We start from the raw sequence: 26,574 nt of genomic DNA on the forward strand, positions 1-26,574 counted from the left end.
TTCACCAAGGGATCTACCTTGGCTGCAGTATGAAGAATAAAACAGTACTTACGTGGTACACATGACCCAAACTTATCAGGGAATTCGGATATCAAATCATCATTGATCCGATCTTTCATAGGACCCAGAATGATAACTGGTCTGGTGTAGTTAACTGAACAACAGAAAGAAAGGCATATTTTGATGGTGTTACTGGAAATAACAGTAAATGTTCCCAAAGATGCACTAACCTGAGTTAACTATATGCACGAAGGGAAATCTCAGATGTATAGGTTTTATTGGAGAGTAATTTTTTTATTGCCATGGATACAGAAATGGGCACTGAGATTCCTTATTATGTACAGTTCAGGGCCCTCTGCTAGTCTGTGCACATGTAGGCAAAGGATTATTTGGTAGTAGATACATTCATTATTATTCAAAAAAGCTACTCCTAAATGCTCTCAGATGGACTCTGTCATGAGGCATGGAAAGGAGACAGGATCCATTTTTTTCTTCTCAGTTATATGACAGCAATTAAACCAGGGGGGCTGTATTACCATAACAGAGAACATTTTGAGTTTGCACTGCTGTAGGTTGACCTATCCTGGTTGAGGCACATATCTAATGGAAAGGAAAATAAAAGATTTCTCATAAGTAGCAATCATGCAGTAAATCTAAAAAAAATCTACACCCAGTATTTTGTAGACTAATATATTTATTAATAACGGCCATGAGAACATGTTGGGGAGAGTCTTGGTTGCATTAGGAAATGGGAGCTAGCATGAGAGACCCTCACATACACTTCTCATTGATGCAATAGCCAAAGCAGCCAAGAAAAAAGGAGCCACAGAGAAGGTGGGGACAGCACAACAACGCTTATGTCTCTTCTGGACCCAAAATGTCAAATGAAAAATTTAAGCATTAGTGGCAGTAAAGCAGATGAGACTTACTTTCCTGCCTTGTGACAGGTTCATAAGAAAGGATGCAGTCCTCCTGGCCTCCTGATAAGAGAAGAAAGAGAAGAGATTGAAGCTGACAAGCAACAGTTCAAATAGTATAATTTGATAAAGTGCTTCATATAGAGGCAGAATAGGTTCAACATTTCTTTCTGGCAATGCTCTCTCCTGAACCATTCCAAAGTCCCTAACAACTGTGAGGTTTCCAGACCTCTTTTTTTCCCCCTTCTCCTTCCTCCCCAGCCACATGTTTCTCTGTGCTGAAATTGGGCTTTTTTAAAAATGATATAGAATAGCTGTATATCAATGGCAATAAGGCTTCATTTTTTGATTTAATAGCAAGGATGTTTGCAAGGATATTGTAGAATTTTAAGAAACAATTCTTCTGCTTTCCCAATTACTCGGGTCTTAATATGTAGCTGCAGAGCAAACCCACAGGCTAAGTTAAATAATGTTTACTGTTAGAATAAATAGGCTTTCACTGATCATCCTTCTGTGCATAAACCGCATGGCCCAGTTTATTCACAGTCTGATATCTAGGTACAAGCTGTTTTCTGACCCTCACTCCTGTCCTAAGCAGGAATGTTATTTTCACTATGTTTTATGTACATGACCTCACTCCATTCCTGTTAGCCAGTGAGTGGCGGTGCCTCTGCAAGGCGTTTAGCAAAATAAAGAAGAGGAATTTGTTACAAGAAAAAAATGTCTTATATGGAACACAAGCTAGGTCCAGGCTTACAATCTTGATGCAGCATTGTCTTCTCCGAGAGGGCAAGAGGAGTTGGAGGGAGGATTCTTCAGTGTGCTGCATGAAAAATTCATGTGCATTTCTCTTTCTGGGTCAGTGCTGTATGTTAGGCACCACATAAGGACTCTGGCAGGTTCTAAATATGATTTGAGTTGAGCAAAGAAACTATGATTCTATTTTTACTTAGTTTAGCACTTATCTCTGGGATGAGTTACACTTGGGATTTTGCTTAATAGAACAATTCTGATAGTAGAGAAGAAAGGGTGTCATGAAGCGTAGCAGGGTTTTTACAAAATAGACAGGGTCACCTTCATTTCACGTGCTTGCTCACACATGACTCCTTGCTCCGTTATTCTGCCTGGCAAACCAAATCGTGCACGTGCAGGGAAGGATATTGCCTGCTGCCTTCTTGTGTGTTATGGGTAGGATTTACTAGGAGGGACACTCAGCTCTACCCTCAAGTGGACTCGTTAGCTGAGTCACTCCCTAGGCACCACTAAGGGTCTTCACCAGACATCTAGTGAATGCAGGGGCAACTCAGACACATAGCTCACAGGTAGACATCAAAAATTTGGTTGTTTAGTCTTTAACAGACTCCCACCACACGCATCTGATCTGTACATGGATGCTTTTTATAATTTATTATCAACACAATTTCTTAGAAATGTGTAAGAAAGTTTTTCACATAAAAAATATTGTAATTAAGGACCAAGAAGAAGCAAAGAAAAACATGCTGGAGATGTTAGGAGAGAGGAAGAGCAGTAAGGACGAACTCTAAATTATCTATTGCTGAAGCAGCTAATGAGAAACACCATTTTTTAACAAAAGAAAGAGAGCACACAACTTTTCAGGGCAAGGCAAATTACATGTGAAAATTGTGGAAAAAATGGAAAATGGATTTTGCCTTGTTTTTGGTAAATATTCAATCTAGTAATCACTTGGTTAACTTTAAATCTTTGCAAAATTAAGAGCCTAGAGTTATTAATACCCTAGACTTCATACATCAGATTTATATATATATATATTTTTTCTGGAAAGTCTTGGGTTGATAAAAGAAACGCAGGACATCCCATTCGCCTGGAGATGAAAAAATCCATTCTCCAGGCTGGAAGAGGATGCTCCTGCACTGCCTGCCCTCTCCAGCCCTGAGGAGACATGGCTGTGCTATTCAACAACCTCGGAAAGTCAATTTTGGGATGGATGATTAAACCACTGTGTACTACACAAATGGAGGGGAGCCTGTTTGAAGGGATACAATGTGTAAGCTAGAAAATACTTTTTTCAATGCCATGCAGATCTGCAGAAAACGATTCATTTAACCAGATTTCAGAAATATTCGTTGTGATCGTTTATGTCTGAGATAGTGCCCATTAGCGTCAATGGCTGCTGACAAATAGGCAAGTGCTTATTTGAAGACGTGGTTCATCTGACCTGTTTTAGACACCTTGCTCTGCCGTGAGAGGGAAGGGGAGAAATGGTTATTTGTCTCTATTGTCCTATAAAAGCATCTAAACAGCAAGGATTGAAGAAGTGGCAGTGACAAGGACAGCTGAAGGAAAGAGCCGATGACTCTGGTACTAAAAATTTTTCTGTGGACTAACACTTGGCTTAGTCACAGAATTGCAGTGAGCAGAGATAAGCAAGCACAGGTTTTACCTTCTCTTTTGCCTAGTCCATGGAAGAGCTGCACACATTTTAAAGCTGTCATTACATCTTCAGGACAGCTTTGACCAGAATTTTATGGATCTGAAATCCAAAATGGCTTATTTTTTGGGGGCCCATCTATTTTGGTTTTGGTTTTGGGCTACTGCATGTATTACTTGTGTTGGATTTGCAACATCCTGCACAACTCAATATCTTGCTTGTTTCATCTCCACAACCTGCAAGGAACAGGCAATATCTTAACCTCTATTTGGCTCAAAATTCCTCCCTGGATCTCTATTTACGTGAGTAAGCAAATGACTTCTGAAAATATGACAAGTGCAAAGAATTAGGGGAGAATCCAATAGATAAAAAGATCATGAGTAATCTGAGAATAAATTTGTGATTGAAAAGTGGTCTATCAACATTATATGTCTAAGATCAATATAGTGTGTAGGGGCTTCAATACTTGTACAAATCTGAATGTGCCTGAATAATAAAATAATATGTGGAACTGTAGAGAAAATTTGAGTGTCTGGCCATGAGTGGACTAGCATAACAATAATGACTGCTTTAATGCTATTCTGAATCTACCTCTCATTGCAAGAATGACTTCTTGATCAAGTACAGAGAGTGAAAATTTTGGTTTCTAGCACTTTTTCTTACTTCAAACTTTTAGTTAAATGTTGTCTCTTTAGGGAATTGGTGCAATCATAACCAATTATGCAATTAAGCTAAATAGATGTGGTAATGGATGTGTAGTTTTGATGACAGCTATAAAAACCTTAACCAAACTGTGTGTAAGAGAGTTACCAGACATATGCAATGGAGAGACTTAAAATTTATGGCCCTTATGAAAATCATGTTTTTAAAAATAAGAATTGATGAATCCATAAAAATATGTTCCTATACTCTAATTTTGAAAAAAGAAATCAGAACATTTTAAGCTCAATAGAGCTCAAAAGAAGCACTTCCAATTTTTGTTTGGTCATGTAGTTCATGGATAAGTCAAATATGGCTGCAAATATAGTTCTGACAATGAGAACAACTTTCTGCTAGACTTTATATATTTCCCTGTAAACTTGATCTTACTGCTGAGAGCAGGTGCAAATCAAGTGACATGGCCATAGTCTTCATATTATTATGGCTAGTGTGACGCAGCACCAGCTGTGCGACAGCTCAGCCCTTTTCAGATCAGGCCAACATCTGTTTCTGGCTCCAAAGCACTTTTTTATTTTTTATAATATGCCAGATTCTGCTGTCAAATGTATTTGTGGTTCCCTTGAATTTAATGGAGTTGAAGGTTATGTCCTGGAATAAAGAAAATTAACTGCTGGGATTTGGAGTGGCCACCACCTCTCCTTCCTGAAGATAAGGACAGCGTAGGTGTTCACCACTGAACAATCTGCCCAGAGCTCCTATACAACCAACATGGACATCTTCAGGACAAGATTCCTCTGGTCTGTTTTAGATGTTGCCCTAAGGATGAAACAAAGTGCTCTCTAAAAATGTCCCTTGCTGTTCGTTAAAGAGATCTGAGCGTAAGAAACTGCAGAAGATGATTCCTGTATTTTAGAGATCTACATCGATCAAGGGAATCTGACTTTTGGTGTCAGGTCTTCCTCTCTTTACAAACCCAGTGATGAGAGCGCTAGCAGAAGAAATCAGGTTTACTGTCTGGAACAGCTTTATTCTTGAGAATTCTTAAAAAAAAATTCTGTTGAGACCAGGTAAGGGAATTTTTGATTAAATTTATATTTTGAAATGAAGCATATCTAGCTTCTATGTATCTTTATTTTTAACCCCCAAATGCAAGCAATGGAATACTTCAGCCAAATACTGCAATGTTTTAGCCCATTTTTCTAAATAAATATGAATATCTCATATTTATTCACATATCCTAATCCTAATTCATTTGAAACTTCTTCTGTTAACCACTTTTCAGTGCATAGCCTGGACAGCTGTCTCAGAAACCTTCTTTGTCACTTTGTGTAGTTGTACCCCTGATTTGGAATGGTTCTAGGGATGGTCATAGATATCAAAGATTTCAACATTAGATGCTTCCAACTGAATGCTCATCAAGAGAAGCAAGAGTTAGAAAAAAAAAAGGCGCTAAAGCAATAGCCAGAGACCACTAGAAAAAATGCAGAACACTTCACTGGATTCCAATGGGTCTGTTTTTTATAGGGGCAAATATGAAAGCCCGCAGGAGAACATAGCACCTGCTAATCACTTCTCTTTCTCACCCAAACATGTTTCTTTGTGCTGGCCTCCGTGTGAATTGCTGATTTCTCACAATTCAGAGAACAGTAGGACAGAAACCCCTTTTTCTTTCTGCTCATCTGCTTGGGAAACAGGAAAGAAAAGGGGCACTGAAAAAAGGCCACAATCCCATACAGAAACTGTGAGCTCTCCAGCAGCTTTCTATTTGCTCTCGATGAATTTCATCTTATTCTTTTCTCCTCTTAGTATGTCCTATTTCACCAGTGGATAGAGCTGTGGCCTGATGAATTTGCAAGTCCATCTTGCTTATCTCCTCCTCCTCATAATTTAACTGCTTTCTTTGACCATCTTTCTCTTGCTTTCCTCCATTTGATGATTCTTCTCTGCTCCTGAGCCATAATTTTTCTGGAGGACATTTGCTGAAAGAAGACACACTACTGACATAAAGGAATGTGGAAGTCCAGAGAGTAGCTAACTGCACTCAGGTGGTCTGTAGGTCCCCCCAAGAGACATGGTCATATACCATGGTCTCTTAGTAATTGTACTCACAGTCAGCCTCCATCAGGCATGCCAGGGTGACCATCTGAAAGAATCATTTACAAAATCTGATGACCAGAGTTGCTGTTTACCCAAGGCCATGCCGCCAAATGTCATGTCAGCACACACCAATGAATCATTAGAGAATGAAATTAGGCTCTTTGGGCTCAATCTCCTAGACTAGAAAGACACTTGGCATAATGTAGAATTGGCTTCCTCTGCTGCTAAATGGCTTGGCTCTCCCATGGGGAGAGGAAGAGCCCTGCCTGCATCTCTTCCACCAGATAGCAGTGGCTGGACCCACCAGCTATGTGGGTAGCCCCAGCCAATGCAATGTAGGTGGGATTCTACCGGATGAGATAGGAGCTTGCCCTTGGAAGAGAACATCTGCCTTGGGAAGCTACTTCCACAACGAAATTTCCCCAAACTAAATACCTTGTAACTACCTTTCTTGCACCTCAAGACTTGCACTTTGCACTTTTTTTGGTACTAGTTTTTGTGGGTCTGCCCCAAAGATTGAACTATAACCAGGAGCCCTGGATATATGCTCAGTTCCTTCATGGGCCTTTACATGCTCACTCTGAAATAAACACACCTGGAAGAGATTTGATTCATGAAAGTAAAATTTAACATGACTTGTTTGCGATCATAAAATCAGTCTGAGGAAGAAGTGCCCTATATTTGAAACATAAAATTCTTTCCCACCCAGTAGGGGACACAGCAAAAATTAAAGAGGTTCAGAATTGGATCTCAGCAGTTCAAACATGCCTACAATTTTCTTGTGACTCTGGCAATTGCTTTCCAAGGAAACCTTTGCAATACAAGAGAATAAAAACTAATTTACCATTTCTGAATTGCATATAAGTAGTTGTTTTGCTGAAAAAAACAGTGTTTATTAACAGAGCTCAACTGCTATGCACTCTATCTGAGGCTAGGAAGTATGAGGTACAATACCAATGATTACCTGAATGTAGGCAGGTACTTAGCACAAGTGCTGAGTGACTGGTGGGAAACTTGATTTGCTAAGCAAATGGCTTGACACAATTAAACAACTGGGTGATTTGATAAGCAATCTATCATTTTAAATATCTCTTCTTACATTTCAGTAACTTTAATGCCTTAGATTTTGCTTTTCAACACTTCCATAAAAAATACAGTGGTTGATTTCTTTTTCTTTAAGCATTATTAATAAAGAACTTGCAATCCGCCTTGTAGGATTGCACAGAATCGGTAATTCCAACCAGGCCAGGTTGCAAGGTTGGGACATTAATCCGTAGAGAATCAGTGACATTCACTGGTGGTGCCCAAGGATGGGAGTCTATCTATCTTACCTTTTTTTGAAGACTTCAGTATACACTTAGGAAACCTGTACCCCTCCCACCAAATGAATGTCTCAGCAGAGCTTTTGGGGCTCTTTGTTAGCTGCTCAAACAGACACGCAGAAATACAAGTAAAAATTGTGACCTTTAAGAAAGGATGTCCTTTATTTTTTTTTTCAGATTTGGCTGCAGTTTTGAGTATTTTTTACCTAAAAAGGGCATCAAGAAATTGTCCCCTCCCTTCTGAGGTAAACTTTCTGTCACTAAACCAAATAATCTTGATCTGTACTAGGCAGTACACAGAGCCAGGGTTGGTTTTATATCCCAGAACACTTCTCAACTAATGACTTTCCTACCTGTTCTTCTCCCTTCCCAGGTTGCCGTTTGTCTCTTATAGCTTTGTACTCAAAATATGGTTGTAAATTGAAATTCCAAGCCATTTGCTCCAACCGTCTTTTTAACATTAACAAAAGAATAGCCAGAAGAGAAACCAAATAAAAGAAACAAACAGAGCAAGCAATGCAAAGTAAAAGGACTCTAACGAAAGCAGTAACTTACTGTAGCTACTTTCACTATCGCTGGCATTAGAAGAAACATGTTCTGCAAGAACAGTACAGCAAATTAAGAACATAACCAAGCACCACAAAGCAGCAGGAACTTAAAAGATCTGCTAAAGTCATGCAAAGGTAGTTGTGCAGAGAGGAAATAAAATCTGTGCTGTGGCATCGCCTGAAAATCTTTGATGATTTACGCAGTTAAAATGAAAGCTTTTTCTCATGAGGCATTTCAGAAAGGGAATATTCATGATAGCCAGTAATATGCAGTATGGCAAGATTATTTCTAGTTCTCGATGAAACAGCTAGTGGCATCCTAGACAACTTAATTTCAGAATACAGTGTGGCCCACCTCACTGGGCTTGATTACTTGCATGAAACCTGAGTGCCTGGTCATATTATTTAGCACTGTGAATAAGGTGCACCATTAATACATTGGAACTATTTCTGCTGAAATTAAAGAGTTGTTACTTTTGCTACTGGGACTAATTGCTGTTCACTACCTTGGAAGGTTAAGAAATTAACATGCAAATGATTTTGGTGCCAAATATTGTAACTGCATCTATTTTAACCCATCCAGAAAAAGACGAAGCCAATGACAAAAAAAAATTTTGTTTTCTTTTCCAAATTTTCTGGCTTTGTGATTTGAGCGAGGGTAGACAAACCTGTGCTAGACCAGTTGGGGTGGATACATAGGATTGTAGGAATTAACATGGGTCAGAATTCTGGTTTCACAAGTCCGGTGTCTGTATGACATTTTTGTTTTAAAAAAGAGATTTATTTCATGTGAGGTGGTTGTTCCCAAACTTCAGTCTGCATCTCATTTATAGTCACTCAGGCTACCATAATTGGTCTTCAGCTGGTCAGAACCATAGTAAGCAGTGGTATTGATAGTAATTTGATAGATATGATGATAAATTTGTAACTGAAAGACTGTTTCTGAGAACTGATACTTTTGAACTGCACTTTAGAAAGTGTAGTTCAAGTACGTTTAGAAAACAATAGTAAAATGGACATATAGTGGTGAGTCACCCTTGGTTAATGCATAAGTGATGATGGTGGGTGACAAAGGGTGCAAATAAGTCACCTCAGACAAACACAAGGAGCCAAAGTTGCCACAAAAAAAAAAAAAAAAAAAGCCAGAAAAAGCCAGGAGTGCCCTGGGATGAACCTTGATTAGAATCTGCATTGACGTTCTGCAGAATGAGTATGGGAATTATGCCAAAGACTGTGCCTCCTTGCAAGCACTTCAATTCCCCTCACATACAAGTCTAATAACTGGATTTTAAACAGTTGGACTGATGGGGCTTCTCCAGCAGCAGAAATGAGGGGAGAATGACATCTGATAAGAATAATAATGGGAAACTTTGGTCTGGAGATTAGTGAAAAGCTTCAAAAAGCAAAGCTTATATTTTGAGCAAAATAGTACATTTACTTTTAGATATTTAGTAGCAAGTTAATAAGGCCTGCATCAAGCCATTATGCTATAGACGAGCCTGAAGGTCTTTATGAAACAAGAATAGATATCCTCTGTAGTAGGGCAAATCATTAAAAAATACATTTCATTTTAATATTAGTGAAAACAAGATGGGACTAGAATGTCCAGAGATGTGCCAGTAATTGAAAGCTACATGTAGAATTAATAGAGAAACTAGAGTCTGTGTAATACCTCTGTGCTGCTTTTCCCTTAGCAATTAGTATACAGAGTCAAGTTTTCTCCTTTGAAATGGTTAGGTGTTACGGAAATTTATTTTTTTAAAGGGCTTATAAAATCAGAAATGTTCTCGTTAGGCAGAGAAGAATATACATGTGCTGTTAATGGGCTAAGGCACTTTTCTTAAAGCATTCAGTAACTGAATAGTTAAAATTCTAGTGGCAGTGACATTTCCTGCCTATCACCAAGAAAATTAGTCTGGTAGAACTGTTCTTTGTCCAAGAGATGTAGCTTTCATCTTTAACTGCTGAACTACTGTTTGACTTCAAATTATATCAGTAAAATCTCCCTTCAAAAAAACAATCAGGAACAGAATAATGTCTAAAATTGTGTGCATGAATGTGCATTTCTGTGATTCAAAACATGTACAAAATATTAGGTTATGCAATGGCAATATTCACATACATTTTCCTTCAATTGCATGGTGCTTAAGAAAAAGCATAAGAACTAAAGAAAGAAGCAGCCAAAGACATGCAAGAGCTATTCTGTTTATAGTATTTATCTTCTTTTCAGAGTATTTTGCTCTGAATACAGTATGTAATATAACTATTAATAAAGAAATCAGGTGCAAATATTCACTCTATGCAATCTCTCTGGTCTAACTATTGAGAAATAGAATTATTTTAGAAAAGTTGTTTGATGTGATACCAAATTTCAAGACAGGATTACTGCATTAGAGAAAGAAATGAGTTAAGGTGACATGACAGCAAAGAAGTTGCTAATGGTCAAATGGGTCCAAAATTAGCTTTGGAGAAGCCATGTCTTCTCCTGCCTGCAAAAGGTTTCTTCCATGACTAGCAAATACTAATCTAAAATCCAGCAAAGTAACAAACACTCCCATGCAAAAAGCTGAAAATGCAGAAGCAAAAGCGTAAAATAATTTTCTGTTGATCTCCTCAGGACATGATCAAGCTACAATGCTTTACAATGCTTAACCTTCCCTCCAGATGGAGAGGGGTTGCTGTTGAACGTACCATTGAGGCAGCAAAGCAAGTTCTAGGTACGCTACCCTACAGAACTGCCATAATGGGAACAATAACATATTGTCAGAAATGAAAGGTGTTATTACAAAAGAAGTATCTGCTTGATACATTGTATGTTATTTAATATTTTCATGCAGAACAAAACAATTGAAACATTTTTTTTAATGCATTCACAGCTGGGTAACAAATAAAACTCTTATCTCGTGCATGCTAGGAGTGGAGGGTCCTCAGAGAAGGAACGAAAGCCAAAACAAAACAAAACAAAAAAGAATTTACAGTGACCATTCCTGGGAACTTACTCAGAGTCTTTGTTCCATAACCGTCGTCACCTAATCCGGGGATGTCCTGCACGGAAGTCCCCAGAGAGAGCAATGAGAAAGGAAGAACAGCCGCAGAAGAGGAAGGAAGAAGTCAGTGGAGTTGAAATGGATACTACCATGACTGACCATGTTGATTGAGCAATTTGGATCCCTGCTTTTTCTCTCTGAAACAAATTTCAACCTCAGTCTATGGGAATGAAGCCAATGAAAGAGCCAGTGACCATGGTAGGCAGGTTTTGTAGCTGTAACGAGGATGGAGCAACCCAAAAAGCATAGTCCGGAAACAACCGTCACTGGAGAAATTTGTAAGACAATTATTAAGAGAAAAAAAGTTAAAATTTTCTGGGCTTGGAATGATCATATATTCTTAAAATGCTGGTTTTGAAGCAAGCAGTAATACTCCAGGGGTGCAGGGCTGATGCCCATTCCAAGATCTGATTTTCTTCTTTAAAATGATAGTTTATTGTTAAACTTTCAGTGAAAGTGTCCAAGACAATCAACTCGGAGACTATCAGAGGCAAAAAAAAGAGATTAGATGTTTGCAAATGTAATAATTTACTGTTGCATTGTAAATGATATCAGGTTTACTTTATTTTGAGTCAGTTCTGATCTGGGAATATTTAATCAGAGACAAGTTTGATTTATGACAAGCACCAGAGCAATTTTAGAAAGCTACATTTTGTTCATGAAAGGGAAGAAACCATCTCCCAAAATCAAAGGTCACCGTTTTATTCTTTTGGGGGGGGAAAAACAGATTTTTCAGGGAATGAAGGCCCAGCTGGATCCAAATTGCAGTCACACATTGGTCACAGTAGTACTACCTTGCCTGCCTGCCTACGAGATATATTTGCCTAGATGTGTGGGATACTGGCATCATGCGTGTCACCCATTGCTTTTGTGCTGCATGTGACATCGTCTCCAAGAGGTTACTTACGTTCTGGATCACTTGTTTCCTGCTCACTCTGCTCCTTGCTCTTGTAGAATGGGAATTTTCGTGAAAAGATGAAGTTCTTTTTACGCTTGTCATTGAATGACTGTGAAGGAGAAAAGGCATGGGGCAAAAACAGGGACGTCTAATTGTTGTCACACTCATGCTGACAAAACAACTAGTTTGTAAAAGTGGAGAGAACTGTAGTGACTCAAATCAGTCCAAACCAAGTTCCTAGGAATAATCACGAGTGGCTGCAATGAGGTCTGCAGGGGGAAGGCAAAGCCCTTTGAGGACTGTGTCGATTCGATCACAGAGCCCACAGACCACCAACTTTGGCTCCTGATTTCCAAACTGTCGTGTTGGGTTGTTCGGCTAAAGAGCTACAGACAATTCAGCATGCTTTGAGATCGAGCCACTCATCTTTAGTCAGAGCAAACTGTGCACAGAATTAATTAACAGGCTAAAAAAAAAAAAAGGCTGCAAAACAAAAAGAGGAAGCCTTTAATTTATTTCTAAAAGTTGTGTGAATTCAGCTTTGTGCCAAATAAAATTAAGTATTTGTTTCCAGTAACTGTAACTATTTTCATAGTGTATTATTTATCTGCTAAACCAGCAACTTATTAGATGCATTTTAATGCTGTCTTTCACATAATAATAATAATAATAAAGGGTTTATTTCACACTCTTTTCTCATTAAGTTCTTCTGTATATACTCTCAATTTTATATGACTTAGACATTAGATTCGGCTGATAAACAGTTTTTCATTGCAAATTAAGCAATGTATAAAGTTTAAATACTTCAAAAGGGGAGTTAACATGGAATCAAATATTATGTAATAAACCCCTTGACTTTTACAGACAGTTGTAAGTGTTAATTGCACTGTATAATGTAAAAGCAGGATATGCCTGCTGAATATATGGCATCATATATTCAGATACTAACTGAGGAATTAGGGCCCCTGTACAGTCAACTGAAAGAAGCTGGCATTTCCAGAGGGAAATTCCAGGAGCTGTAGGTTGTACCTGACTGTTGGACTATGTCCTGCATGGTGTCTTCTACTGGACATAAGAAAAGTCCAGATTCCTGACTTTGCACCCCATCACTTCCAAAAGATCCAAGATCTTCTCAATTCATTTAATGAAATAATCCCATGTACTTGTGGTCTCCTGAACAAATATACAGCTTCTATTTGGCTCCAAATCAGAAATTGAATAGTTTTAGAATCTGAGAATATAATTTGTTTTCTTACATTTTGGAAGCACAGCATAAAATATGTTTTGGAATATGATACATTTCTGAAAGATGAGAAGTTAAAAGGCTTAGGTATTGAAATAGTCTATTAAAATATTTATCTACTTGTGTCACGAAAGTTTCATGCCACTTTTACATTTCAAGCATACTTAAATTTTAGTAACTGAAAACAAAGGAAAAAAAATGCACATATAGAGTAAATGATCCATGAGCATTTCTCAGAGTATGTAAACATTCAACTTGAAATTAACATGGAGGTCATGCATAAATAAACCAGAGAGCATGCTATTTCAAAACAAAGCAAATATGAAAGAAAGCCAGAGGGGAAAAAAATATATGGGTATGAAGGATTAAAGTAATCTGTGGATGAAAAGAGGACCCACATGCACATTACATCATTTTAATGACCTAAAGGATATAGTTAAAGTAAAATGTGTTTTCTGTGATCATTTTTTGGGAAAATAATCCCAAAGCAAGGAATGTAAGGTGTTAACATTTCCCAAATTATGAAAATGTTATTTCTCATGATTCATCTGAATTTGATATAAGACTATTATAGGCATTTAATTTTTAAAGGAAAAAAAATACACACAACACCACCTCCAAAACAAAAGGGTTTTAAAATGACAATCACTTCATTACCAAATGCCATTTTCACTTTGGAATTAAAGAGAATGTTATCAAATTAATATAAAAATATGCTGTGTTTCACAGAGTCGCTAAAACATACAACAACTTATAATTATTCTCTTAAAAAAATACCCAACAGTCTATAGAAGAAACTTCAAAAAGTCTATTTGACCTAGAAAAGCATTTTTTTCCAAGCTTATGCGTGATCTAGCAGTATATTCCAAATTAGATAGATATTGAACACTGTATTTTATTTCACTTTTTTTTCCAATTACAGTTATTGGTTTGTCTTTTAAAAAGCCTATTGTTCTACTTCAATTTAGACAATCAAAGCTGATAATTGATAGTAGTTAACTATGATGAGTAACTGTACTGTCATTTATACCAGCAAAAAAAAAAAAAGAAAAATCCTAAAATATATCTGGCACTTAATTTATTAAGGTCTTATGAAGGACTAATATATTTATTTTTTACTATATATTAATTTACTATATAAACTAGTGTGCATATTCATATATGCTACCATAATATAGCCATATAGATATTTAAAAATAATAAAAAAACACAAATTGTAAAATATTAAAATGGACTAAACTGGATCTGATCCTGTGAACTTACTAAAGTCACTAGGCTTTACTATTAACTTAATGGGCTAACAATGCATTTATTTTATTGTACATTGAATGCATGATGCTCCACAAGCATCCATTATAAACAAGAGCGGAATCAGGCTGATGGTCTCCACCTGAAGGATACAAAATCCTGCAGACACCCAGCATAATAGTGCATACAAGTACCATAAAATTTCTCTGCAATCTATAATGGCATTGGATAGATAGGTATTTGTCTACATCTTTCAGCCTGTAATAGAAATGAGGTCAATGATATTCAAGTTTGGGTTTGATTCAACAGTATTTGAGGAAAGAAGAAAGACTAAGTGAGCTGGGCTGGTTTAGCCTAGAGAAGATCGAGAGGGGATCTCATCAATATGTAGAAGTACCCAAGGGGAGAATGTAGGGAGGATGGAGCCAAACTGTTCTCGGTGGTGGCCAGTGACAGGACAAGGGGTAATGGTACAAGTTGAAACACAGGAAGTTCCATCTCCATGTGAGGAAGAACTTCTTTCCTGTGAGGGTGACAGAGCCCTGGCACAGGCTGCCCAGAGAGGTTGTGGAGTCTCCTTCTCTGGAGATCTTCCAAACCCGCCTGGATGCCACCCTGTGCCCCGTGCTCTGGGTGTCCCTGCTGGAGCAGGGGGGTTGGACTAGATGATCTGTAGAGGTCCCTTTCAACCTCAACCATTCTCTTATTTTGTGATTATTTATACAGGCAAGAGTCTGAAAGAGTGACAAAAGTAGATTCTTGTATAAGTTGCAATTTCTTTGTACAAATGCTGTAAATTTCCAACATTCTGGTTTCAGTGAAAACCTCTACCATAGATAACATTTTGTATCATTGTCACTGACTCACACAGGCTATCACTACCCAAGGAACTGGCATTAGTAGGTATGTCTTATTGACAAATGCCAAATCCTCACCATACTCCTATGAGAAAAGAGCAAAAGAAATTTTCAAGTACTGACTTAAAACAGAATAATGAGGTCATTCTTCATAATATATCAACTATATTGAAAAAAAATAGTCTTTTTACAAAGAAAAAGCTGTCCTGGCTTGAATTTTTATTTTGATAAATATACAGGCACTATTTTGATAAATAAACAGGCACTCACTGTGTCTTGAAAGCACCAGGAAAAAATTTATCTTGACCAAATGACCCCAGCTGTCCCTGGCTATGTAAAATTGGTTTATATATAACAGCTTCCCCTGGTTGTGACAGACATTAAGACATTGTGGGTTTCTTCTTAAAGAACTCCTTTCTTTGCATGTTTGTGTCAACAGCCTGTTTTAGTCTAATGGCTTTTCTCTATATGTGGCAGCCATATATATGTTACTTATCAGGCAACAGGATAATATTTTTAAATGAAGTTTTCATGTAAAATTGAACAGACAATCAAATTTTGCTTTATAGTGGTAAACATCACAAAGAATAGTGCATCAGTATTTTGATAGCTGTACTATGCTGTAATGAACTATTGTGTCATTATTTACTTTGAATTCCTCAATATCATACAGCATATAAAAATCTATGAAAAATATCAGTACAATCATGTTTCTGATATCCTTTTCCCTATATATTTTATACTTATCTCTCATAGTAGGAACACTCCTTTTACTCTATTTGAACAGCACTAATTTTAATAAGGTTCTGGAGACTCCCCCCCCAAAAAAAAATCCAGGCTTACAGTCATTTTGTACTGAGTTTTTGCACCATGATCTGCTTTGATAACTGGGGACAAACTGAGTTAGACGAGATTTGCATGAAGATTACTCTGCTTAGTTTCCCTGTGAAGCTACAGGGAGATTTGGATCTTGGAAAACCAAAATGAAAAAAGTCTAATTAAAATCACTATACTGCCTAGTTTCTATAGGCAAAGATGGTTCTGTTTAATATTCATAAATATAAGACTGTATTCATCTTTTCTAGCACTAACTTAATGCCACTTGTCAGCCAGCAACTCAGTTTTAATTCCTAATAAAACACCAGCTAAAAACAACATAAAATACCAGGGAAACTGAAAGACCAATACACCTTCAAGGAAGTCTGCAAAATCTCCAGTTCTGCAAATACGTATTAAACTTCAGGCAAGGTTTGAATCACATTCCATAGGGACTACTCCACCGTGCTGATTTAGGTTGCATCGCTGTTGGCAGGACTGAAACGCCAATGTGCAAACCTTGTGAATGTGACATGCAAGGTCATTTACAAGTGTTTGAAGGTTGTACATAAAGAAGGCAGAAAGTATTTGTTCACGCAGCAACACTGAAATTAATAGTGCGAACACAAGGAAGGGCAAAGCTCCTTGACAGTGAAATCAATTTGGATGTAGACTAATCTGCCCCAAGGGAAATGGAAAAGCCGAGATCGTTTTTCACATTTAAAGCAAATCTACTAATCTTAAGTACTGTGGGGAATAGCACTGCAGGGCTGAGGTGGGTAGGAGGGGGTGGAATGAAGGGAAAAGAGCTAAGCAATAAGTTTCCTCGAGCTCTAATGCGTCTGGTTTTGTGACAAGCTGCTCCTAAAGCCGTCACAGATCTGTGCTCGATAGCAGTGCACTGATTTAAGCATATTTAAGTCATATAGTCATTGTGAAGTTCTTGTCCTCTCTGTTTTCATGGCTGTCTCTGGAATTAAAAAGTGTGTTAAATGTTCAGTCACATTGTCCTAAGTTGTCCCTTCCCCTTTCTTTTTTTGTATCCTTTTCCCCCAAAATTGCCTTTTATAATTACAGTAACTGTATGCCATGTGCTACGGATCCCGCTCCTAAATCTTTGTGCATATGAACTTGTTCCAAGTGGACTCTGTGTGACAGTGAAGAGCAGAGAGCCTCAAAGATGAACAGCAACACTGGTATATGCTTGAAAAAGCTTTGGGACTGCCTGACTGCCTGCCAGGACCCACATCTTCTCACAGTTCTTACAAGCTATGCTCTTGGAAATTCATCAAATTAGTTCTTCAGTTTCAATAAGATATTTTCTTATACCTTTTTCTTCACTCCAATTTCCAGTTGCCTGCTGGTACTTCCTTACATTTGCGAATGAAAATGAGTTTTTAAGCTTCTCTATGCAATCTTCTGAATTAATCTTGCTAATAAAAATACTAGAGAATGTATTAGTTTTCCGTGCTCTTAGAAGAAAACTTGATCCCTTAGGACTTTATTCTTTGCACAGTCATTTATTATCAATACACTGTGCACTTGCCCTGTGCAGGTATAAACTACTACATTAAATGGATCCTTGCATAAAAAGAATAATTGCATAAAGAGGTCTTATTATACTCTGTTGAAAAGCATTAGTGTAGGAAGACTTACAATACCTAGAAGCTGTTGAACTATATATTAAAAGACAGAGAAAACTTATCTTTTCATCTTTCCAGCTAAAAGGAGAGTGTTTGCATTCCCAAGTGACTGGTTTAGCAGACGGTGAATTATGGCAGAGATCTGGCTTGGGAGCCAGTGAACCATATCAGACTGATGGTTTTCATTTAAAATATTTATGCATTTAGGCCTTATATATAAAAATAAATAAATAAAAACATGGGCACCAAAGTCAATCTCCAAGAGAATGATGTGAGGTCTGTGTAGGAGGTGAAGTTCCTACATCTTCTGACAATGAATCTCATACTGTCAGTCTCACAAATGGGATACCAAATCAGATGGACTTTGGATTTGACCCAGTTTGGCAATTCCCGTGTTCCTCGAAGCTTCCAGACATGGCCTGTGAGTCACTAAATCAATCATAACTGAACTACTTGAATTTGAGTGAGCCATAAATAAAGATGTGAAATATGAAGACCATGCCATCTTGATACGTGTTAACTCTTACATCCACTCTTGCAGAGCCTCGTGTGAAAATCTTCCTAAAAGAAGACTTTGTTCTATTTCTGATTCTTCGACAATATCTATTATGAATACTGTACTTCTTTTCAACCAGGGGAACACAATTACTGGGGGCTGTTCAGAATAGCCAAAAAACTATCAAATAATCTGCACATCCATCCATCCATCCATAGCACTATGTGGATCTCCTACCATTTAGTTCAGGGCATCAGACAACAAGTTATAAAAACAGCATGAAGTTAAATTCAGCACAAATATCTTCTGGAACAGCTCAGAGGAAAAGTAATTGACTCCAGGCTGTAATGCTCTAACTGCACTAGCAAATTTTCATCATGTTATATTTAATCTGTGGCCAGTGTAAAAATTATACCGTGTAAGTTTATGTCAGTGAGTGTCTTAAACTACTGTCTTATCAAAGCAAAGATGGCACACACTTGTAACAGTGCAGCAAATGCTGCTCAGGACCAGAGTCCCTAGCATTGCAATCACCTACCCAAGGTTATCCTATAAATAAACCTCATGCTGGAGAAACTGTAAAATCTTTGAGATTTATTTAAATTGTTCTTCAACTGTAGAAATGGCTGCATGGACAATATCTTTGATTAAAAACTGCCAATAAACAGAAATATCCTTGACCATGGATACTGTTCATTCCTAATGTCATTTCTTACATTTTCTGCTCTATCCCATTATACTTACAAGTTTCAAGTATTTAGAATCTGTACTTCTCAGTAAAATGAAAATTGGCTTATTTTTTTTCTTATTTTTAGGATGAAAAAAGACTTAAATTGGTTTTATATTTAGTATTATTTTTAATTAGAAAGAAAAATTTTGGCTGGATTTTTTTTAAAGCTATGAAAACAAGTTTGTAGGCTTCATATGAGCAAAAGCTTCAAAGTTGACCTGACATCATCTTTCACAGTTTCTAGAGCTGTTTCACCATTTAAATAAATCAGATTATTTAAAGCATGTCAATTCTCTGCTACAGTCATTACAGTCGTCGAGAATGCTACAAGTCAGAGCTGAAAATGCACTTGCCTTCCTTTACTTTTGACTGCAACCTGTACACAACAAACTACTATTGAATTACCTATTTATTTATTTATTTATTTATGTGGAGTGCCTCAAAATATGCTGCAGCAATAGGACACTAGAGTTTAACTATCCTGCCTATGTGTTGCTTTAACCACCAAATTTCATTTGATTACTTCAGGACATGAGCAGATTAGATGCTGATGAGAGCAAGTGTTTCTAATGCACCTTGCAAAGCTGTGGAACAAAATTTGTTCAGCTTGGGAGAAAAGATCAGGGCAACCCAAGAATATTGGCTCACGTCAAAGTAGATGTGTAGCTGGATCCCCTGGTTGACACCATCTTCAGTTTTCATGAAACACAAAGTCAGGGTGTCAAGGTGCAATTTTTTCATGACACCCACCACTACCACCTGCAGTTTCTGGCAGAACTTAAATTCAACTGACAGAAAAACAGAAGCAAAATAGCAGCAAAGCAACACAGATGGGAATCCTCCTTCCTATGATAGATGGTAGGTTCACATCAAGTCTCTGGAAAGCAGCTTTGGAAAGAGAAGATTCAAATGCTTAGTGCCCTGTGGCAATAATAAAGGTCAGAAGTCCTCAAATAGCAAATATCTATGCTCAACTCTTTGCTTCTAATAATCTCCATGAGTATTTCTGAACTTCTTAAAAAGACTACCAACAAGAACCAACTGGTGAGGAGTTCTTGCAATGTGGTTTCTCATGCTTTTTTATTTTTGTCATTATTTTCCATTTTTCACAGAGAAATGTTCTTAAACTTTTGCTAAACAGTAGTAACTCAAGTTCAATATTGCAGAAACAATGATTTTGTAACAGATTTCACACCAATTAGTAGTGGAGATGTAAAATCACAATTTTTATGACATGAATAGTTTCCATAGCTTATTTTAAGAAGCACACATGAGAAATTGTTCTTGTTTTTCTCTGGTCGCATCAAAGCACATTTCAGTCATTCAGAGATGGAGGAGTGTACTGTAAAATACCAATTCACGAATTCTTGCAAATAAATGATAGACAGAACAAATTTCTATAAAAAGCTTCTTAGTAGAAAGGGATTTTCTTGTCTGTATCTTTTCCACCTGCAGCTATACAAGCACAGTTCAGGAGCCTGCACTATCTCTTCACCAGCAGCATAATCATTATTGACACCACAAGAGCTATGTGCTGGGCTAAGCAAAGTGCTTACCCCATGCATTTTGGGATATTTCTGTCCCAACCTACTTAAGCATTTAAGTTTTAGCGTTAAACGTGCCATATTTATTCATTGCAGATGAGATGTCTAAGATGTCTAAGTCAGACTTTTAAACTAAGCAGACAAGGCCTGCAAAACACTTGCCATGACATAGCCTTGTTCCTCTGGCATCTGCAAACAATCCAGCCCTGGATGGTGTTCTTGACCACAAGGAATGAGAAAGTGGTTCACCATGGGTTTTTGAGTTGGAGAATACTAATTTAGGAGACAACAAATTCAGATCAAAAAAGAGAGACTATAGAATTGTCTCAACGTGATGTGTAAATAGTGTTTCTGCAGCAAACTATATTCCAGGCTTTCCTGTTAGGCAGAATAGATCTTTGAGATCTTTAGGTAAAAGCCATGCGAGAAGATAATTTCTCCTCTCTGCATGTACTCCTTACAGGTTTCTCAGAAGCTTATAAGTAAATATGTAATGGAAGCATATTTTAGCTAAGAATTATCACTCTAAATAAATTACTTTTAATGCCAGTAGGTGCCCAACAATTGGCTGGTGCTGAGACAACAAAACATTTTTGTTTGGGAAAATTGCAATGTTTGGAGTGTTATCAAAGAGTCATTTTGTTTCTACAGTGGAGACCACACATCAAACTATTCTGGAAGGGTGTGCTCACAATGCTAAAATATTATGAGGAATCAAATCAGATCTCAGTAGAAATACTCATTTTTCTTTTGAGGGCATAAACTAAAGTTTCATTTCATTTCATGCTCTTGCTGCTTTCTCACGTCATCAGTCTTTTGCTGCATCCGGATTATTGTCCCTTTGCTCTCATCTGAGAGCCGATCTCTTTATGCCGCTCTCTTTAACCTGGCACTTTTAAGACTAGCATTAAGCACAGCAATAGAAGAGCAGTGTTGCAGCTACATTATTCAATGGCTGTTCCTTAAATACTGTAGAAATGCCAGGCTAGGGAAAACATAAAAGGGATGGATTGTGTTGGCGAGCGCAGACAGGCAGGTTGCTCCTAGGAACATTGCTCTGAGGCAGAGCTACCCGCAGCTCCCAAACATTATGGCTCCACAATTCACCATTTTTCTAGGCAGTGGTTGGAATACCAGTTGGAGACCAATTTATAGCCTGAGCTTAGCATTTACTCCAGTGTTATATTTCTCTGAAAAATACCGTACTGTCTGCCATTCCCAATAAATAGAAAGAAAGGATTAAAAAAAATCTTACAAAACAAGGAAAAGTCAGGATATGTGGGTAAGGAGGGATAAATCTGGCTGCTAATAAAGAAAGTTTAATCCTGTGTCAGTGCCCACCTTCCCTTCACTAACCCTCCTACACATAATCCTTGCAGGTAAGTAGGTGTGTACTGCTTAATTTATGTTCAGCCTCTCCTCTTAGGAAATTGTTCCACTTGTGAACCCCCGCATTCCAATATCTGACACATCCATTATCTTTTATTCAGCATCTGTTGCTATTTTCTCATCACCACATTTAGATGGGAAAAGGGGCAGAGTCTCCCCCTCTCTTTCTTTCCTCACACACACAAACACCAACACGCACAGAAAAGTTATTCCCCACCCAGGACTCCTCCTCTCACTGTCATTTTGCTATGGACTGGAGGGAATTAAAGAAAAAAAAAGAGAAAGAAAAACCGGAGGAAGGTGCAGATGACTCAACCTCAGAACTGGGACTGGCTGACCCACTGAGATTCCTTACAGAGTTGTTTTTCTCTGAGTTGATAACCAGGGCTGACGATACAGAGCCTCCTCAGACCACGAATTGTCTGGGAATAGGTATTAAAGCATGAAGTGTTTGGAAATAGGTATTATTTTTCAAATACTTAATAAACTGTCAAAACTTGTCATATGTATCAAGTCTTGACAACGACTGGATTTTTACATTTGGAGAAAAGGTGCATTGAGTAGGTGGAGGGTTTGATTTGCACTGCAATACAAAATATGCTATCTCCGTCAAGCTGAGCATTTTCTATTCATGCCTCAATGCTGCTAAAATGACAATAAAGTGAGATGATGACCTTACACTCCAGGCAGAGCTGTGGGATCTGTAAACAGGATGCGCTCATAGGAAATATTATTAAATGTTATCAAGTTTCTGACTGTCATAATAAATGCATTTAGAGGCCTGAAGGGGCAGACTGAGCGCAAATCTGACTGGAATATGAAGGGATCTGTGGATCACAAGCTAACTCAATAGAAACGAGTAATGGATATTGATGGAGCAATGGGGTGCTGGTCCCAGCCTCAAGCTTGCACAAGCAAGCAGCAGAGCTGCTGGAGGAGGTTTTGGAAGGATGGCATGGCCTCCTACCCCAGCAGATGGAGCAGGAATATAATTACAACTACCTCTTCCCCATGTGGCAGTCGGATGAGGAATATTCCCAGGGCATGCATCCTCTGGGACTCTGCAAATACAATTGTGGTGTTTCCTCAAAATGTTGCCTTGTTGCCTATCTTGTGTCCTCTGCCTCTCTGTGGCAGTTGGACATCACCTATAAACATGTCCCACCCTTTGGAGGGGGAGACATCTAACCAAGGATGGAATGAGCTATTTTTCTGCATCATATATGTTTACGCAACATCATGCTTCAAGACAGTGCAGCACCTCTCTGGGAACACCCATGAAGAACAGAAACCAAGCCATGTAGTGATAAAGATCTGCCCAAGAGCTGCAATATCTACTATAAAAATATTTTCAGTTAGAGAGTCAAGAAAGAATATATGATTTGACTAAGAAATGCTATTTTTGTCACTTGAAAGACTGGTTGTAATTACAATGATTAAGAAAAAAAAAGATTATTGGCTAGTCTCTTTTCACTTCAGCAAGACCTTCATCATTGCTTGGGATTCTTTTTGAATCAGTACAAATCTGAAAAGCCCTGAAGAGCTGTGAATTTTAGGATTAGAAAAGGTTACACCTGCACATCTTGAAGCCTGTGTTAGAGGGAATTATCGAGGGTGCAGTATACTGCTTTGGCAAACGTATAACCTTGCTTACAGCTGCTAACACATTCTTCTCCTTCTGGAGCAAAACAAAACATCTGAAGATGATCTTGGATTCAAGAAAGTAAAAAGCATGGTTTATAATTAAGTTTGTGCTCACATGATTCTCGACAGTTCCTTCAGCATAAATTGGTGTCTTAGGTCTGCTCTATTTTTCACTGACTCTCCATAGAGCAATAGCTTTTACAGACTAAGATGACAAATGCTTAGGAAATACTAACTATGTTATTTTACCTTCATTTATCTTTGCTGAATATTCTTAACTACCTCAGACACAAGCTGATCATCTAGAAATATGTTACGCCATCTGCAATGCTGTTGTTGTACCTTATCTTTGAACATGGCATTATAACTGAAGCTTAAACTGAGAAAAAAATATAGATGTTTTAAAATCTGTAAAAAAGTAGACAGATTCTATGTTCAAACCATAGCTCAAAAAGAAGAAAAAATGCCATTAGCTCATATGAAACAGTTGGTGTGGCTTATTGGTTTTAAACATTGCTTCTATAAAAGAAGAAAAAATTTGGGCCAGCAAGACAATTCATGCAAAATCACTAGAGGATGTACCTTTCACTGGTATGAAAAAGCATTTTCTATATTCTGTTGACTTGTATTATATCTTATTTTCCATCCACATCTCCCAGCCAAATCTAAGAGAAACACATGAAATGGTGCTCTCCCATTTTCATCGTTCGAGTTAATTAAGATAGCAACAAAGCTCTCTTTAGCTCACACATTCATGAATATACAATCACTAAGGCGAAATGGACTCACATAAGCTCATTCCTGTCTGAATTTCAGCTCGATTTCCAAACAGAAGAGTTTTTCTGGGCTTACTGCAGATTTGAATATGTTTATCTGAACAGATTTTTTTTTCAGTTATAAATAGTAAAACATTTGTTAATGCACAAGCTTATACCACAACATTGAAAGAATAAATAAAAATGCTGATTGCTAAAACACAAATGCATATACATGTCCACTGATACCTTGTTTTTTATGTGTTTTCCTTTTATGCTTATTCTAACACAAGCCTACATTATCTTTTCACGTTCTCTTTAAAATTTGGGACTATTTTTTAAGTAAAGAATATTTCAGCACTTGCTAACAACAGAAAGTATGTTTCGGAGAGGGTACAACAGTCTTGGTCTGTAATTATATAATTTCCTAACTGCTGAAACAAACAATCATATGAAGGGTTGGAAGATTAATTTTACACTGATGACAAAAATGGAAGAACAAACAGGGGAGTCAAGAGGTAATTAAATTTTTGGCAGACTTACTTGAATAAAGACCATTAATTATACGAATGAAATATTTCTCGGCAACTTTGATTATACACAGGAAATAGATATTTGAGAAAAGATTTGATTGACATCATAAAGCTTATTAATCCCCAAAGAAATGATAAAATTGGTTTACAGAATTACAGAGCGGTCTTTTCAAAACAAAAAATACAGCTTTGTCTCTTGCAGAAATACAATGGGATGAAAATGTCTTTTCACAGTGCTGTTCATTATATATTTTCTATCAAGTTATTTGCATATGGAAGTGATGTACACAGAGAGCATGCTGACTCCAGAGAGCCGAGTGTAAATTTGGAAAAAAATGTTTCAGTCAGTGCAGTTACTCTGCATTTGTACTGAGCTCAGGGATAGCTCTGCAGTAAAAAGGGGCTATTTGCAAGTTTGAAATACTGTTTTGCTGACATGAAGAGGTTTGGGAATCATTGCACTAGGAACCTCATATACACATTGTAAGAGGAACTTCTCGCCCCACTAATCCGTGGGAGCCTGGAGAGAAAGGATGGGATAAATTGGGATGAAGGAGGTATTATTATTCCCACTGCAGAAAGGCAACAAGACAAGGAGAGACAAGATTTTCAGACAAGACAGAGGATCTCAGGAACTGCATCTATGGCTGCATCCTCACATCACTTGGCTTTGGTCCTGCTATGCGCTCTCTGAAACCAAATGGGACTTTCTACTGAGGAAGCTCTTCTCTGGAGGTGCTTGCTAAAGCCTGCTCTTGTAACTCCCCTGCAAACCAGCTGCACGGCTCTCAAAACTTAAGTCCCTGCTCATGTAATGTCAAATATTCCCTCCTGCTGCAAATGTGAACAATGCTTCAGCAGAAAAATAAGCCTCAGCCTTGGAGGACTGTGGGCATTTTTCATGCTGTAACTCTTGCCAGTCAGATGGACACAGCAAGGCACAGGGTATTAGGCCTAAGACTATCTAAAGCTGTTGACCACAAAACCATGCTGCAGGCTGATAAGAGCTGTCACGATGCTGAGTGAAGCTCATTTTGGTGGAAGGGCACTGCGTGTTTTGTGTTGGGTGCCCCATTGGGCTTGCTGAAACACACCTGTGCTCAATGTCTGTCACAACTTTGAGGGCGGAAAATCCAGTGCTTAAATTTTACACCCAGGACTCTAACTTTCAACCTTTGACCTGAGATTCAGCATTTTTGAAGCTGGGGGATGTACAATTCTTGCCCTATTAAACAAGTATCCGTATGCATTGATTTTTAAAGCCATTTCTTCTCTATCAGTGATTTAATGAAAATTGCAGCTATCACAGAATGTGCTTTACTTTCATAGTGTCTTCCAATTAGGATGCACTGCCAATGAGATTACTATAAGTATAGTATTTAATTATTCATGACATAATATTATATAGTACTCCCTTCTATGGTTTACTGAACTTCAGGACTTGGTTGCGACAACCTAAACACTCCTTCTCTTGCAAAATTTTCTCTAATATAAAACATATATACCTACACTTCAAACTTCAGGAATAGAGAAAGCCTGGTAACTGGAGAAGATTTCATTATTTACGTACCCCTTTTGCATCAATTACACCAGGTTTCGCATTGAATTTCACCGTCTTCAAACGGGCACGCTCTTTTCGTTCGACTCTGGGGAAAAGAAAATGCAAATAATCACACAATGATTGCAACTGTCTATTGCATGATATATTTGATATCTAATCTCCCAAGACCTTTGGCCACTTACTATGCATCAAATCAGCATTGCAACAAATTTTACA

At 37.8% G+C, this 26,574-nt stretch overlaps 1 protein-coding gene across 14 annotated transcripts in view; it reads right to left on the bottom strand.

Moving 5' to 3' along the window:
• Nucleotides 1-26,574, bottom strand: part of DLG2 (discs large MAGUK scaffold protein 2) — a 946,755-nt gene that overhangs the window by 14,097 nt on the left and 906,084 nt on the right. For 12 of the 14 annotated variants that reach the window (XM_088534958.1, XM_088534959.1, XM_088534956.1 and 9 more), the window contains 4 exons: nt 26,368-26,443; nt 10,954-10,999; nt 930-980; nt 53-154 (listed from right to left, as the gene is read on the bottom strand). In XM_088534958.1, the coding sequence (XP_088391084.1) occupies nt 53-154; nt 930-980; nt 10,954-10,999; nt 26,368-26,443 (275 nt within the window). Of the gene's footprint in view, nt 1-52; nt 155-929; nt 981-7,961; nt 8,004-10,953; nt 11,000-11,795; nt 12,009-26,367; nt 26,444-26,574 lie in introns of those variants that run through there. The other 2 variants (XM_088534970.1, XM_088534969.1) reach the window with 2 other exon arrangements.

This window comes from Tinamus guttatus, unplaced genomic scaffold, assembly GCF_059628265.1.
Source record: "Tinamus guttatus ecotype Peru unplaced genomic scaffold, ASM5962826v1 Tinamus_guttatus_pri_ptg000602l, whole genome shotgun sequence".
Lineage (NCBI taxonomy): Eukaryota > Metazoa > Chordata > Aves > Tinamiformes > Tinamidae > Tinamus > Tinamus guttatus.